The 17,746-nt window shown below is 39.4% G+C and overlaps 1 protein-coding gene across 1 annotated transcript in view; it reads right to left on the bottom strand.

Annotated features, from left to right (window-relative positions):
- Positions 1 to 4,950: 4,950 nt before the first annotated feature.
- Positions 4,951 to 17,746, bottom strand: part of PPEF1 (protein phosphatase with EF-hand domain 1) — a 156,913-nt gene continuing 144,117 nt past the window's right edge. Inside the window, exons 19-25 of the mRNA XM_030843736.2 lie at positions 16,078 to 16,162; positions 14,996 to 15,173; positions 12,854 to 13,071; positions 12,572 to 12,691; positions 11,572 to 11,617; positions 5,524 to 5,554; positions 4,951 to 5,379 (exon numbers count right to left, since the gene is read on the bottom strand). Of these exons, the coding sequence (XP_030699596.2) occupies positions 12,990 to 13,071; positions 14,996 to 15,173; positions 16,078 to 16,162 (345 nt within the window). The 3' untranslated portion in view covers positions 4,951 to 5,379; positions 5,524 to 5,554; positions 11,572 to 11,617; positions 12,572 to 12,691; positions 12,854 to 12,989. The remainder of the gene's footprint in view (positions 5,380 to 5,523; positions 5,555 to 11,571; positions 11,618 to 12,571; positions 12,692 to 12,853; positions 13,072 to 14,995; positions 15,174 to 16,077; positions 16,163 to 17,746) is intronic.

A 17,746-nucleotide genomic window follows, 5' to 3' on the forward strand; every position in this document is an offset into this window, starting at 1 on the left:
AACCTAAAACAATTAAGAAAATGGTCATAGGAACACACATATCCATAATTACCTTAAATGTGAATGGATTAAATGCTCCAACCAAAGGACACAGGCTTGCTGAATGGATACAAAAACAAGACCCATATATATGCTGTCTACAAGAGACCCACTTCAGACCTAGGGACACATTCAGACTGAAAGTGAGGGGATGGAAAAAGATATTCCATGCAAATGGAAATCAAAAGAAAGCTGGAGTAGCAATACTCCTATCAGATAAAATAGACTTTAAAATAAAGAATGTTACAAGAGACAAGGAAGGACACTATGTAATGATCAAGGGATCAATCCAAGAAAAAGATATAACAATTATAAATATATATGCATCCAACATAGGAGCACCTCGATGCATAAGGCAAATGCTAACAGCTGTAAAAGAGGAAATCGACAGTAACACAGTAATAGTAGGGGACTTTAACACCTCACACCAATGGACAGATCAACCAAACAGAAAATTAATAAGGAAACACAAGCTTTAAATGACACAATAGACCAGATGGATTTAATTGATATATATAGGACATTCCATCCAAAAAGAGCAGATTACACTTTCTTCTCAAGTGCGCATGGAACATTCTCCAGGATAGATCACATCTTGAGTCACAAATCAAGCCTCAATAAATTTAAGAAAACTGACATCATATCAAGCATCTTTTCTGACCACAACGTTATGAGATTAGAAATGAATTACCAGGAAAAAAACGTAAGAAACACAAACACATGGAGGCTAAAAACAATACGTTACTAAATAATCAAGAGATCACTGAAGAAATCAAAGAGGAAATCAAAAAATACCTACAGACAAATGACAATGAAAACACGACAATCCAAAACCTATGGGATGCAGCAAAAGCAGTGCTAAGAGGGAAGTTTATAGCTATACAAGCCTACCTCAAGAAACAAGAAAAATCTCAAATAAACAATCTAACCTTACACTAAAGGAACTAGAGAAAGAAGAACAAAACAAACTTAGCAGAAGGGAAGAAATCACAAAGATCAGAGCAGAAATAAATGAAATAGAAACAAAGGAAACAAAAGCAAAGATCAGTAAAACTAAAAGCTGGTTCTTTGAGAAGATAAGCAAAATTGATAAACCATTAGCCAGACTCATCAAGAAAAAGAGGGAGAGGACTCAAATCAATAAAATTACAAATGAAAAAGGAGAAGTTACAACAGACACCACAGAAATACAAAGCACCCTAAGAGACTACTACAAGCAACTCTATGCCAATAAAATGGACAACCTGGAAGAAATGGACAAATTCTTAGAAAGGTATAACCTTCCAAGACTGAACCAGGAAGAAATACAAAATATGACCAGACCAATCACAAGTAATGAAATTGAAACTGTGATTAAAGATCTTCCAAAAAACAAAAGTCCAGGCCCAGAGGGCTTCACATGTGAATCCTATCAAACATTTAGAGAAGCGCTAACACCCATCCTTCTCAAACTCATCCAAAACTGCAGAGGAAGGAACACTCCCAAACTCATTCTATGAGGCCACCCTCACCCTGATACCAAAACCAGACAAAGATACTAAAAAAAAAGAAAATTACAGACCAATATCACTGATGAATATAGATGCAAAAATCCTCAACAAAATACTAGCAAACAGAATCCAACAACACATTAAAAGGATCATACACCATGATCAAGTGGGATTTATCCCAGGGATGCAAGGATTCTTCAATATAAGCAAATCAATCAAAGTGATATACCATATTAACAAATTGAAGAATAAAAACCATATGATCATCTCAACAGACGGAGAAAAAGCTTCTGACAAAATTCAACACCCGTTTATGATAAAAACTCTCCAGAAGGTGGGCATAGAGGAAACCTGCCTCAATATAATAGAGGCCATATACGACAAACCCACAGCAAACATCATTCTCAATGGTGAAAAACAGAGCATTTCCTCAATTGGAAAAGAAGAAGTAAAACTGTCACTGTCTGCAGATGACATGATACTATACATAGAGAATCCTAAAAATGCCACCAGAAAACTACTAGAGCTAATCAATGAATTTGGTAAAGTTGCAGGATACAAAATTAATGCACAGAAATCTCTTACATTCCTATACCCTAATGATGAAAAATCTGAAAGAGAAACTAAGCAAACACTCCCATTTACCATTGCAACAAAAAGAATAAAATACCGAGGAATAAACCTTCCTAGGGAGACAAAAGACCTATATGCAGAAAACTATAAGACACTGATGAAAGAAATTAAAGATGATACCAACAGATGGAGAGATATACCATGTTCTTATATTGGAAGAATCAATATTGTGAAAATGACTACACTACCCAAAGCAATCTACAGATTGAATGCAATCCCTATCAAATTACCAATGGCATTTTCTCCAGGAGTAGAACAAAAAATCTTAAAATTTGTATGGAGACACAAAAGACCCAGAGTAGCCAAAGCAGTCTTGAGGGGAAAAAAACAGAGCTGGAGGAATCAGACTCCCTGACTTCAGACTATATGACAAAGCTACAGTAATCAAGACAATATGGTACTGGGACAAAATCAGAAATATAGATCACTGGAACAGGATAGAAAGCCCAGAGATACATACATGCCCATACATCTATGGTTAACTAATCTATGACAAAGGAGGCAAGGATATACAATGGAGAAAAGTCTCTTCAATAAGTGGTGCTGGGAAAACCGGACAGTTATATGTAAAAGGATGAAATTAGAACACTCCCTAACACTATACACAAAAATAAACTCAAAATGGATTTGAGACCTAAATGTAAGACTGGATACTATAAAACTCTTAGAGGAAAACAAAGCAAGAACACTCTTTGACATAAATCACAGCAAGATCTTTTTTGATCCACCTCCTAGAGTAATGGAAATAAAAACAAAAATAAACAAATGGGACCTAATGAAACTTAAAAGCTTTTGCAAAGCAAAGGAAACTAGAAACACGACGAAAAGACAACCCTCAGAATGGGAGAAAATACTTGCAAACAAATAAATGGACAAAGGATTAATCTCCAAAATATATAAACAGCTCATGCAGCTCAAAATTAAAGAAACAAACAACGCAATCCGAAAATGGGCAGAAGACCTAAATAGACATTTCTCCAAAGAGGATGGCCAAAAAGCACATGAAAAGCTGCTCACCATCACTAGTTATTAGAAAAATGGAAATCAAAACTACAATGAGGTATCACCTCACACCAGTTAGAATGGGCATCATCAGAAAATCTACAAATGCTCGAGAGGGTGAGGAGAAAAGGGAACCCTCTTGCAGTGTTGGTGGGAATGTAAATTGATACAGCCACTATGGAGAACAGTATGGAGGTTGCTTAAACAACTAAAAATAGAATTGCCATATGACCCAGCAATCCCACTACTGGGCATATACCCAGAGAAAACCATAATTCAAAAAGACACATGCACCCCAATGTTTATTGTGGCACTATTTACAATAGCCAAGACATGGAAGAAACCTTAATGCCCATTGACAGACGAATGGATAAAGAAGATGTGGTACATATATACAGTGGAATATTACTCAGCCATAAAAAGGAACGAAATTGAGTCATTTGTAGAGACGTGGATGAATCAAGAGACTGTCATACAGAGTGAAGTAAGTCAGAAAGAGAAAAACAAATATTGCATATTAACACATATACACGGAACCTAGAAAAATGGTACAGATGAACTGGTTTGCAGGGCAGAAATAGAGACACAGATGTAAAGAACAAATGAGTGGACACCAAGGGGGGAAAGCCGTGGGGGGTGGTGGTGGTGGGATGAATTGGGAGATTGGGATTGACATGGATACACTGATGTGTATAAAATGGATGACTAATAAGAACCCGCTGTATAAAAAAATAAAATAAAATTCAAAAAAAAAGAAGAAAGGAGGATGAGAATGCCCCCATGCAGCAACAAAGACCCAACCCAGACAAAAAAGAAAGAAAAAAAAAGGAGAAGAAAACAGGAATACCAGAGGTAAGGAGAAAATTAAGGCTCAAACACTAAACAGGATCAAAAAGGAACACTGTGTATGATAAAAATACACAATTAAGAACATATCATCTTTAGGGTTTCCCTGGTCGCACAGTGGTTAAGAATCCACCTGCCAATGCGGGGGACATGGGTGCGAGCCCTGGTCTGGGAAAATCCCACATGCCGCGGAGCAACTAAGACCATGCACCACACCTACTGAGCCTGTGCTCTACAGCCCGCGAGCCACAACTACTGAGCCTGCGTGCCACTGAAGCCCATGCGCCCAGAGCCAGTGCTCCGCAACAAGAGAAGCCACCGCAACGAGAAGCCCACACACTGCAACGAGCCCCTGCTCACCACAACTAGAGAAAGCCCACGTGCAGCAACAAACACCCAACACAGCCAAAAATAAAAAAAAATTTTTTTAAGAACATATTGTCTTTATAAACTTATGTGCATTAAATAACATAGATGCTAAAATCACAAGGCAAAGAAACCAAACTACATAAATGCAAATAGAATAAAAATGCAGTGTTAGTGGGATGCTTCAATTCACCTCTTTCAGAACTATATACATCTAATAAGGAAAAAGTTAGTAGAAGCATAGATGAAATGATTGCTGCAACTACTAAACTGGGGTAACAAATACATAGACAGCCTGGCATTCTTCAAATGGAAAAATACATTTTGTTTGTATGTACATGAAACATTTACAGAAATAGGTCAGGGACATGGCGATGAAGAAAATCTTACTAAATCTGTAAGAAATAATGAAAGAGTGACATTTAAAACTATGAACTATTTTAAATGTGGAAAGAAACATTCCACTAGAAACCCCTTAAAGAGGAAATTAAAAGGGGAATTACTGCCTAGAAACTAATGAAAAAGGGAACATTTCATACTGAAACTTACAGGACACAGTGAAAGCAGGGCTTAGAGGAAAATTTATTGCCTTAAATATCTTCATTGTTTTATTTAAAATTATTTATTTATTTATTTTTGGCTGCATTAGCTCTTCGTTGCTGCGCACTGGCTTTTTTCTAGTTGTGGCGAGCAGGGGCTGCTCTTCCTTGCGGTGCGCGGGCTCCTCACTGCAGTGGCTTCTCTTGTTGCGGAGCACGGGCTCTAGGCACGCGGGCTTCAGTAGCTGCAGCACGCAGGCTCAGTAGTTGTGGCTCACAGGCTGTAGAGCACAGGCTCAGTAGTTGTGGCACGTGGGCTTAGTTGCTCTACAGCATGTGGGATCTTCCTGGACCAAGGCTCGAATTCCTGTCCCCTGCATTGGCAGGTGGATTCTTAACCACTGCACTACCAGGGAAGCCCCTTCATTTTTTAAAATGTCTAGAAATGAAAGACCTATACGAATCTTAAAAAAATTAGAAAAAGAACAGCAAAATAATGAACAGAAATTAGAAGAGAATATTAGTACAAGTAAAAGCTCTAACAGTGAACAAATACCCCTCCCCCAAAATAGTTCAAAGGAAAAATAAATGCAAAAGCTGGAACTTACAAAAGACAAGCAATAGTGTCTTGCAAGCCCCCTTGCAAGGCAGATCAAGGGAAGAAGAAAGCAGCAGAAGTTCACAAGAGGAGGAATAAGAAAGATAACAAAAACACAGATTTAGTAGAAATTAAAAGAACTATAAGAAACAGCATCTTTCTATTTTATTAATTTTTAATAAATATTTTTTATTTTAATAACTTTATTTTTTCTTTCTTTCTTTCTTTCTCCCTTTTATTCTGAGCCGTGTGGATGACAGGCTCTTGGTGCTCCAGCCGGGCGTCAGGCCTGTGCCTCTGAGGTGGGAGAGCCGAGTTCAGGACACTGGTCCACCAGAGACTTCCCAGCTGCACGCAATATCAAACAGCGAAAATCTCCCAGAGGTCTCCATCCCAATGCCAAGACCCAGCTCCACTAAACGACCAGCAAGCTACAGTGCTGGACACCGTATGCCAAACAACTAGCAAGACAGGAACACAACCCCACCCATTAGCAGAGACGCTACCGAAAATCATAAGGTCAGAGACACCCCAAAACACACCACCGGACGTGGTCCCGCCCACCAAAAACACAAGATCCAGCCTCACTCACCAGAACACAGGCACTAGTCCCCTCCACCAGGAAGCCTACACAACCCACTGAACCAACCTTAGCCACTGGGGACAGACACCAAAAACAACGGGAACTACGAGAGTGGTAGTGTGGACATATATACAGTACCAAATGTAAAACAGATAGCTAGTGGGAAGCAGCCACATAGCACAGGGAGATCAGCTCGGTGCTTTGTGACCACCTAGAGGGGTGGGATAAGGAGGGTGGGAGGGAGGGAGACGCAAGAGGGAAGAGATATGGGGATATATGTATATGTATAGCTGATTCACTTTGTTATATTTATAAAGCAGAAACTAACAACAACAACAACAAAAAGATGGCCAGCCATGGAACACAAGTGTCTAGGGGTCCAGACTTCAGAATATGAAAAACCATGTTATGTCTTGCCCGTAGCATATTATAACAAAATGGGACCTAGTGGTTTTTTAACTTATCAGCTTCTTTATTTATAAGCTGGGGATGATAAAAACGCCCATGTTATGACATTAGAAACCTTACGAGTCATTGACATAAAAAATACAGTAAGTCATAAAAACAAAAAACAACAGCAACAAGTAAATGTGAACAATATACAGGAAATGGATGATTCCTTCGCAAAACTGAAGCCACCAAAATAGACCAACCTATCAAGATCATTTGCCATGGACGAGATTGAAAAGGAGAGTAGCTGTCCACCATGAAAAAGGCACCAAGACCACCTAAGCCCACAGCTGAATTTTATCTAACCTTTTGTGGACTAATGACTCTGATGCTCTTTGCACCTGCTTCTCTCAAACTGAATGTGTACACAAGTGATGTGGGGCTCTTGTCAAAATGCCAATTTGGATCCATCAGGTCTGAGATAGGCCCAAGACTCTGCATTTCTAACCAGTTCCCAGGGGAGGCAGATGCTGTTGGTTCATGGACCCCACTTTGAGTAGCAAGGATTTAACTATTTCAGGCAGTAGGAAGAAAGATATAAGGTTCTCCAGTTCCCCACAAGGCCAGCATAACTTATATACCAAAACCAGACAAAGCTAATTTCAACAATAACAAATACTCAATCTCAATTTCATTTATAAATATAGATGCAAAGTCTAAAAAAATAGTAGGAAATAGACTCAGATATGAAATTAAAAATTAGAAAGTGCTTCAATATGAAGAAACCTAGCAATATGAGTCTTTTTTTTAATTAAATTTTTTTTTAATTTATTTTTGGCTGCATTGGGTCTTTGTTGCTGCTCGCGGGCTTTCTCTAGTTGCCGCGAGTGGGCGTTACTCTTTGTTGCGGTGCCCAGGCTTCTCTTGTCGCAGAGCACGAGCTTTAGGAGCACGGGCTTCAGTAGTTATGGCTTGCGGGCTCTAGAGCGCAGGCTCAGTAGTTGTGGCACACGGGCTTAGTTGCTCCGTGGCATGTGGGATCTTCCCGGACCAGGGCTTGAACCCGTGTCCCCTGCATTGGCAGGCAGATTCCTAACCATTGCGCCACCAGGGAAGCCCACAATATGAGTCTTTATATCAAAAAACTAAGAGAAAATATAAGCATATTAATAGATGCTAAAATCAGCCATTCCTAATTAAAACTTTAAGGAAAATAGGAATAGATGGAAACTAAGGATATTCATCAAAAACCAACAAAAATTATTTTAAATGTCAAAACACTAAAAATATTTAATTAAAATCATGGAGAAGACAGGGATGCACACTAACACCATTATTATTTAACACTGCTTTAAGGCCGTAGTAGTTCTCAACCCCGCATGCCTATAAGAATCATCTGGAAAGCTTTCCAAAATATATACCAATTCAATCTCTGACCATAGGGGCCTGGCACTAGAAATTTTTTTAAAAGCTTTCTGGCTGATGTTAATGCAACCTGGGGTAAGAACCACTGTCTTAGAGGTGTCATCGAATGCAACATGTAAAGAAAATAAGACAGGTATAATCTTTGGGAAAGAAGTGGAGGGTTGCCAGACAAAATACGGAACACCCAGTTAAATTTGAATTTCAAATGAACAATGAATATATTTTTAGGATAAGTATGTCCCATGCAATATATATTTCCAGACAGTCTTATTCGAAAAATTTATTGTTTATCTGAAATTCATATCTAACTGGGCATTCTGTATTTTTGTTTCCTATCTCTGGTAGCCTTGAAAGAAGATATATAAATTAGATCTGTCTGCTCATACTATAACTGCCTACACTGAAAACCCAAGAAACACTATTAAAAAACTTTTAAAATTAATAACAATATTTGGTAAGAAGGCTGGATATCAGATATATTACAATAGAATTTTTTACTCTAACAATAACTACCTAGAAATGCAAATGGGGTTAAGTTTTTCATTTATAATAGTGGCCCAAAATATTTAGGAAGAAATTTAATATGAGAAACATAGACCCATAAAAGGAAACTTAAAATATTCTATTAAAAGACAGAAAACAGGGACTTCCCCGATGGTCCAGTGGTTAAGACTCTGCCTTCCACTGCAGGGGGCACGGGTTCAATCCCTGGTCAGGGATGCCTCATGGTGTAGCCGGGAAAAAAAAAAAAACTGTATTAAAAAAAAAAAAGCAGGATGGCCGAATAAAGGGTGATCCTTCATAGCACTAAATTATACTAGCCATTAAAAAGAATAAATTAATGGACAAAAACATTCCTGGCAGCACTGTCCATAATAACCCCAAAGCCTATCAGTAGAATGGATAAATTCTGGTATATTCACACAATAGGATATTATACAGTAACCAGAATGAACAAACTATAACTACATACATTACGAATGTCACAAATATATCATTAAAAAGGAGTATGGGGCTTCCCTGGTGGCGCAGTGGTTGAGAGTCCGCCTGCCGATGCAGGGGACACGGGTATGTGTCCCGGTCCGGGAAGATCCCACATGCCGCGGAGCGGCTGGGCCCGTGAGCCATGGCCGCTGAGCCTGCGCGTCCGGAGCCTGTGCTCCGCAACGGGAGAGGCCACAACAGTGAGAAGCCCACGTACCGCAAAAAAAAAAAAAAAAGAAGTACTGAATGGTTCCATTTGTATAAAGCATAAAACAGGCTTAAAAGAAAATCTATGCTGTTACAAGTCAGGATGATGGTTACCGCCAGGTTGGGGTAGAGGGGGGTATATGGAAGGAGGCATGAGGGGGATTCTGGGACACTGGTAATGTTTCTTGATCTGGGTGCTGGTCACATAGGTGTATTCATTGTGGAAATTCACCAAGCAGTACACTCATGATTTGTACATTAAAAAAAAGAAAAAGAATTACAGTTTACAGGGATCTCAACTAGGTATTGTTGGTTGAGAAAAGCAGAATGCAGAAAATTATGTATACTAAAATATCATTTTTATAGAGCATATAACAATAAACCACCTTGATTATGTAGTACTGTATATGTAAATATATGTGTATATGAGGACATATTTAGCTCTATATAGGTCTATATGGGACAGATAAAAATATGGAAGAGGCCATATAGGAAGTTAACATGACTTCCCTAGGTGAGGGCCATGCTAATGTTGGGAGAGGAAAGGTAGAAGAAAAAAAAGTGTGCCCCTGTCTTTTAAAGATTGTATAATATGGTCCCATTTATGTTAAAAAAAACAGTAAAGAAGAAAATTATTTAGAAATAAGTTCTAACAAAGTTTAAAAATTGAGACCCAGTAAATGACACATGTTGCATAATTCAAGCCCCATGTCATATTATGAACACTGTCCAGGTAAAAATACGAAGTCTCAAGATTATGAACAAATAGCAGTGGATACAAAAAGTCTATTTCTCAGCTTTTAGCAATATGGTGGACTCAGACAACCTGAACATTCTTTTACTATAATCACCTGTAAGTACTGAGTAAAATGTAACATAATTACATTTAAATGTACAGCTAAGGCCACGAAAAATAAAGGCAAATCCCCAGGTGCCAAAAACAAAGAGGGAAGTGAAAAAGCACAGGGGTAAGTGCTTGAGCTACTAGCGGGTATTTGTCTCTAGAACCTATAGGGGTTTGGTGTTAATTCCCACACAGGGGTAGCAAATGAAGCTTCGGGCTTTGGGAGGTAGGGAATTGGAACTGAGAACTTTATATAAAGCCAAGACCCTCAAAAGACTATTCTGTTTATGAAAGGATTTAAAAACAAGAGAGAACACAGGACACAGGGCTTTGGGTGGGAGAAAAAAAAGAAAAGCTCTCCGAGAATTCAAAACCACAGGACCTCAATTCACATCACTTTTACTCTACCCACATAGTGCAGAAACTGCAGACGAAAAAGTAATGCAAGATTTATTCCTCAAGCAGTGATACTCCTGACACACGAAGCAGAAGCAAACAAAAAACTTCTCTGAAGAGATGCTCCCACAACCCAAATACCACGGGATTTTCACAGAAAAAAATATAAGCCCTGCTAATGAGTTCACAATAAAAAATGTCAAAGCCCCTGAGTGAACAACCCAACCTGTTCAAGTCTGCACATACAAGAAACATCCATTTCTACCCCCAGGAGCTCCAAATACAGAGAGAAACAGAAAGAGATTATAAAAGAAATACACATAAAATGACTGAAGACTAGAAAGGAAGCAATCAGATCTTATGAACAGAACTAAACCCTATGAAATTACGAACTTTTAGGGAATATATGGAACTTTTAGAGAATATAATTGATTCTCATTATTTGCAGTAGTTATGTTCTATATAATCGCTGTATAATGAATTAGTGAATACTGAAGCATCGCTCCTTTGTGAAATACAGGGTTTGGTCCTTGCGAGCCTATGGTCACAACATTTCAGTCGGCTGATCAATAACATAACCTTGTTTTATGTGTGCTTCTGTTTAAAGACAACTCATTTAATATATATTGTTGATTCATTAACACTGAACTCACAGCAGCACTGTAACTCAGGCCTGAGTGAACCTTACCTAATACACATATTTTCTTCTTAAGGCACCTCACAGCCTTCTTGCATCTAGGAACACTAGATAGTACTTCAGCACTACACATGGGGCTATTTTAGACACCGAGATCGCCAACAAAAAAGCATAAAAATGCAAAAAACAAGGCACTAAATACACCTCAAAAAGGTCACTTGTTTACAGTATGAGAGCAGACACAAGAAGGCAGAACGTCGCCTTGTCCCACCACAGCTGGGAATGTGTACAACTCAAAATAAACTCACTCCTTTGCACATGACCACCGTAAATATTCATTTTGGGTTACAGATAAATTTTAGAGAGTAGGTGAATTTGCAAATACAAAATCCACAAATAAGGATCCACTGTATCTTTACGGTATTTCCAGAGTTGGAAAGGATATTTTTGTTTTTAGACAAGATGCAAAAAGCACAAATTATAAAGGAAAAGACTGATAAATTGAAATAAAATAAATTGAAATTTAAAACTTAGTTGAAAACATATGTCAGAAAGGAAGTGAAAAATCAAGTCACAGACTGGGATAAGATACCTGCTTCCCGGGAGATCAGCTCGGTGCTTTGGTGCTTTGTGACCGCCTGGAGGGGTGGGATAGGGAGGGAGACGCAAGAGGGAAGAGATATGGGAACATATGTATATGTATAACTGATTCACTTTGTTATAAAGCAGAAACTAACACACCATTGTAAAGCAATTATACCCCAATAAAGATGTTAAAAAAAAAAAAAGATATCTGCTTCCCAAATCAAGAACAGAGAATTCGTACCAAGAAGCGTTTTAAAGTTCCTAGACATCAGTAAGAAAAAGACAAATAGCTATTAGAAAAATGAGCAAAGGATAAGAATAAGCATTTTCTCAGAAAACAGACTGACCAACAAACTAATGAAAAGATGCTCAATCTCATTTGCAATTAAGAAATATAAATTAAAAATGATATTTCACAACTCTATACATATAAATTTTTAAAATATATACATATACGTATATATACATACTTTGTAAAACTGAAGTGTGGTTAAGCACAACTCGTGTCAGGCATAAGTTTACAACATTAAATGATAATCTTTAGTAAAATCAAAGGACATTTTTAGGTAAAATTTCCAACAAAGGCATATAATTAATTGCAGGGATTAGAAACCCAAGGGAGAAAATGAGAGTTGCAGGAGGAAGCCCGAGAATAAATAACCAAATGACATTCAGGAAGCAACAAAAAAAGACTCATCTGGTTGTGCCAGAGATTGGACGTTTCTTAAAACAACTATTCCGGGATGAGCAGTGGATTTTCACGTGAGATAACACAGCAGAAGCTCTGCACACGTCAGCTTATACACACTCAGAGCACACGTTTTTTTAAGATTCTGTTTTTCCAGAACTACTCTCAGTACCAAATTCTGTATCAATCAGGGTTCAACCAGAGGCCAAGCCAGTAGGAGATATACATACGTGTGCGTGTGTGTGTATAAACAGTTGAAGTGGCTTGTGCAAATGTGGGAGCTGGCTAAGCAGGCTCCGTAAGGCTGTTGACACCATACCTGATTCCGGAGCTCGAAGTCCACAGGGCAGGCAGTCAGGGAAGATCCGGAGCAGGCTCAAACCCACAGGCACAAGCTGGCACCCCACAAGAACGGACTAAAGCCTGAGGCCTTGGCGACCTGAAAAAGCCAGGACCCTTCATCATGGCGGTAAACACGCACACTGGGCCCGAGAAACCGCATCATGGCGCTAAACACACACACCTGGCCGGAGAATCGCATCATGGCGCTAAACACACACACCTGGCCCGAGAATCGCATCATGGCGCTAAACACACACACCTGGCCCGGGCGGCCATCACGGAGCTAAACACACCCAGTGGTCCCGGGAATCGGAGCAGCTAACAGGGGAGCCAGGGGACTGTAGAGCAATTGCAGGCCTAGCTGCTGCTTCACACCCACAAGGTGAATCGGCAGCTCAGCAAGAGCGTGTGGGAGCTACACAATGGTTGCCGCTTCTCTTTGCCTTCCAACTCTCAGGAATCTCCACTGTGGCCCACCTTAACCAGAAACATACAAGAAGGGAAACTGTGAGAAATGTAGTTCAGCCTAGCCAAACCGACACATTCTTTAATGGTTATGTGTCTCTTTAGCCCCTCCTATTGTTCTTGAGTTAGCATTAGTAAATTATATTTTTCCCCAGGAAAATTATGCACAATGACCAGAAAATGTAGTATCTTTGTTAACTGATTGCTTAGTATTTGAGATATGTTTTGTGGTCTAATACATGATCGGTTTTTATAAATGTTCCATAAGTGCTTGGAAATAATGTGTATTCTCTAAAACTGATTGCAGAGTATACATATACATGCATGATCAGGTGGATTAACTGGGTTGTCCAATTTTCTATACACAAGTTTTTTATTTACGTGCTCAATTACTGACAGAGGTATGTTAAAAATCTCCCTCTATCAATTTCTCCTATTAGTTATGTCAACTTTTGCATTATCAATTTTAAAGCTCTAATTTTTTAGATGCATATCAGTTCATAAACTATTACATCTTCCTGGTGAATCATTCCTTTTAGCATTCAGTAATGACCTTTTTATACCTAATGATATTATTCTTTGCCTTAAAGTCTATCCTGTCCAAAGTTAATATTGCTATGATTTTAATTATGCTCTCTTTTTTCCTAACCTTGGGGTTTCTTTTTTAATTTTATTTATTTTTGGCTGTGTTGGGTCTTCATTGCTGTAGACAGGCTTTCTCTAGTTGTGGTGAGCAGGGGCTACTCTCTGTTGCAGTGCACGGGCTTCTCATTTTGGTGGCTTCTCTTGTGGAGCATGGGCTCTAGGCACGCAGGCTTCAGTAGTTGCAGCACACAAGCTTCAGTAGTTGTGGCGCACAGGCTCAGTAGTTGTGGCTAGCGGGCTCTAGAGCACAGGCTCAGTAGTTGTGGCGCACGGGCTTATGTGCTCCGTGGCACGTGGGATCTTCTTGGACCAGGGATCGAACCTGTGTCCCCTGCACTGGCAGGCGGATTCTTATCCACTGAGCCACCAGGGAAGTCCCCCCTGCCCCTGGGGTTTCTTTTACTTACTTGCCAGCTCAGCTATGCATTTTTAAAAGATATTTGTTATATGTGATCCATTATTTCTGGTGTGTGTAGCAGGATATCTAACCTGGCATATTCATAGATCTTAAAGTTCTCAAACTTCAAGAAGAAAATGAAACAAATACTCACCTTCAAACAGAAATCTCTTATTATGTTTGATAGGCCATCAGAATGGCAGAATAAATTGCACAACGTATGCATCACCAAGGCCCCATCTTACCAGTGAAGGTGTCAAACCATATTAACTATAGGGCTCAGTCTGAATGTACTCACTTTCTATCTCCAACAGACAAGAAAAAAATACGCTTTTTCAAACAATACACTCCCACAGCTTCCCCCGCAGATTCTGATATGGCCCCCATCCCTGAAGGTGGTTCCCTCACAGCTGAAAATCACTGGTTTATGATATCTCCAAAGAAGATTACAGTTTAAAGATGGAAATATTTTTAATAGTTTGGTATTCCTCCTCCCATCCCTCAACCACTCACAGATGTTGAACTTTCCTCTGGTATTCTATGGGTTCTTTTCAATATGTTTACAAACTGCTCAGGTCTCCTGGTTAGGTGGCATCCAAGAGACCAACACTAGGCTCAAATCCAGTTACTACCTGGCAGTGTGAGTCCCGCCACTGGAGCCAAATCCTATCAGCTGACATTTAACCTAGTCTTACCAATAGCAGTTTACTAGGGACTTCCAATACCCACATTATACATCTGCTCATGGTGTGAATTGGGGTCTACTTTTCTCTACTACTCACTATGAATTTCAAGGGTCGTGGCAAAGATTGTGTCAGTGATTTGGGTCAACTGTTTACAAGGAGAGAAAGCCCTAATTCTTGTTAAGCAACCTTGGTGTCTGATTTACTCAACTTGTCAAATTTATGCACTACATAGAAAGCCTTTAAAAACTCATTAAAATCAATGCTTCCATCTTTGTTTAAGTCCATCCTTTCGGTGAGCTCATCTAACTGGGAATCATCAACACAGACACGGTAGTGACTTTTGAAAAGTTTCCATATGCTACGAAATTCTTCCATGGAGATCAGGCCTAAAAGAATATAGGAGAAGGTCATGAGTGTTCATTTTAAGACCCACCTTAGAGAGGGGTGGGGAAAGCCATACTGACTGAATAGTCCCAATTAGCAGCTCACTAACATGCCTGACCATCGAGACACTGAAGGAAATGGAAAAGTAAGATTGTAAATATAAGAAACAATATGTCACTTTCAACTACCAAGTGATCCTGAGATTATTCTTCTAAAGCTGGAATGAGTGAACAGTGAAGGAATGGGGCGGGGGAGATTGTAGATGTCGTACTATATGTAGTATAGAAATTACAAGATCTAAAACCTAAGGGAGAGGGACATGGAAGGAGGGCAGAGGAGAGCTACATCAAAGCAGAGGGAGAATTAACCCTGGGACTCAAAAAGAGGATTGCAGACAGTGGCTCTGCCATTTTCTATAGGCAGTAATTTACTTTTGTGTTTTGATTATTGGTTTTTTGGTATTCAATGGTCTCTGCAGTTGGGGATTATCTGATGATTTTTTTTTAAGTTTGAAAATAAATAACTGCCCGTCAAAGCTAAGCAGAAAATGAGTTCTTAGTCCCCAAAACAGAATCAGAACTCTAGGAATGATTTTTATTGCCAGGAATAAGTACAATTTTTAAATGGACAGTGAATTATCTTTTCATCTGTGCTGGTGATTTATAAAAGGAGCTATTCTTGTCTGACTAATGGATATATAAGCCTATACTATATGGACTCGAATAGAGAGTCTGTGGCCAAACTAAAAAACACAATAATATTAAACATGAGTTTGTCCCTACCCCCCACCCCTGAGTTAAATCAAGTTTGGATGAAGAATGCAATAGATGAAAACAGAATTCTGGTTTAAAAAAACAGACTAGCCTTTGCTTTCTATTGCTACTGAACCAATCAAAGTGAACCTACCTGAGTGATTAGAGTCAATGACATTAAAGATGATTTGCAGGTCAGATCGGTATCTGTACACTGTTTCAATCAGAGTAGACTGAACCTAAAATAAAGACTGTCTAAGTGTTAAGACATATAGAATTTATAACAGGTCAATTTTAGTAAAAGTAACAAACACACAACATGGTCACCAATTCGAAGTATGTGATTTAGATAGAAATTTGAGAAGGCAGGCCTTCCTTGGAGGCCCAACCCTCTTAAATCAGATAAAAGACCATGCTCTTGCGTTCTGTAGCGCCTGCAGTCTCTGTTCCTTAGGGGACGGGCCAAAGCGAATCTGTGTACCAGGCTCTGCACTGACAGCTTCTATGGATTATTTAATTCAGTCCTCAATGTAGTGGAATAACTGAGGACATGGAAAGGAGACGTGACCCATGAGCCCCCCCCCCAGCAAACCGGGGGCATGCGAATAAGCCAGAATTGCAAACAGTCCTGGATGCTTTGAGCCCCCCCCACCCCACCCCCCGGCAAACCGGGGGCCTGCGAAGAAGCATTGAGTGCTTTGGGCACTGATCCATGAGATGTCCCCAGTATAATCAGAATGGTGGGAACACAAGGAAATGTCCTTGTGCTACTTCAGTATAATCAGAATAATGGGAACACAAGGCAATGTCCTTGTGCTGCTTTTGCGCTCAAGGATGAAGCACGGCATGTCTTCAAGAAAGCCCATTGTTGCTTGTATAATCAATAAAAGCATATGTTTCTGCTTTGGCATTTCTGGAATGTTAAGAAAACAAGTCTTAAAATGAAAACATAGATAATGCTTAAATAAAAGCTACCACAGCAGGACAGACGGCGCTGTATTGCCTGAGCCAGCAGCAGCCCTCTACTGCTGTGCCTCGGCATAATTCATCCCGTGTGATGAGCTTACTTTCGGCCCTGTCATAAGAAAACTGCAACACCTCAACAATAGCCCCACGGAACAGAACTATTATTATGCCCATTTTACAGGCTGGAAGACAGAGAGGTAAAGTAAGTTTCCCAAGGTTCACATAGCTGGTAAGTGGGATTTGAATTTTGGCCTGAAGCCAAGGCCTAGGAGCTTAGCCACCATGGTAAAATGTCTCTCAAGTGAAGCCAAAAGCCTCCTTTCTGTGGATATTTTAGTTTCCCACGTGCAGTTTTACTTCCCTTTTCCTGCTCAACTTCTCAACTCTCCTGCAAACAATCACCCCAGTTCTAGTTCCCATCAACTCACTTTCAGCCCAATATTATAACTAATTGCTGATGGGTTGTTAACTAATAAGTACTGGGGGTCTGACAACTCTCCCTGGGGTATTCCATTTTAATAAGAAATTCTAAATTTTAAAATTCTTTAAGGTATAAGATGTCATATCAGTAAGTCTATACTTACTGACAGTTAATAGGAGTATGTTGAGTATTTTAAAGAGTATTATATGAAAGAATAGATGTCATATATGCCCTTCTGGTGGACAGCACTTAAGAGAAGAATCACATATGTGACACAGATTTGCTTGCAGAAGACTTTTCTTCTTTTTTCTTTTTGCCTATCCTTAGAACACACAAACTTCCTGAACAGATCACAATGTATCTGGAAGATCCCCCTTAGGTCTTTCCTAAGAGTGCCATGCCCACCCATTAGACGATTCCACTCCCAACTTTTCAA

This window comes from Globicephala melas, chromosome X (genome assembly GCF_963455315.2).
Source record: "Globicephala melas chromosome X, mGloMel1.2, whole genome shotgun sequence".
NCBI lineage: Eukaryota > Metazoa > Chordata > Mammalia > Artiodactyla > Delphinidae > Globicephala > Globicephala melas.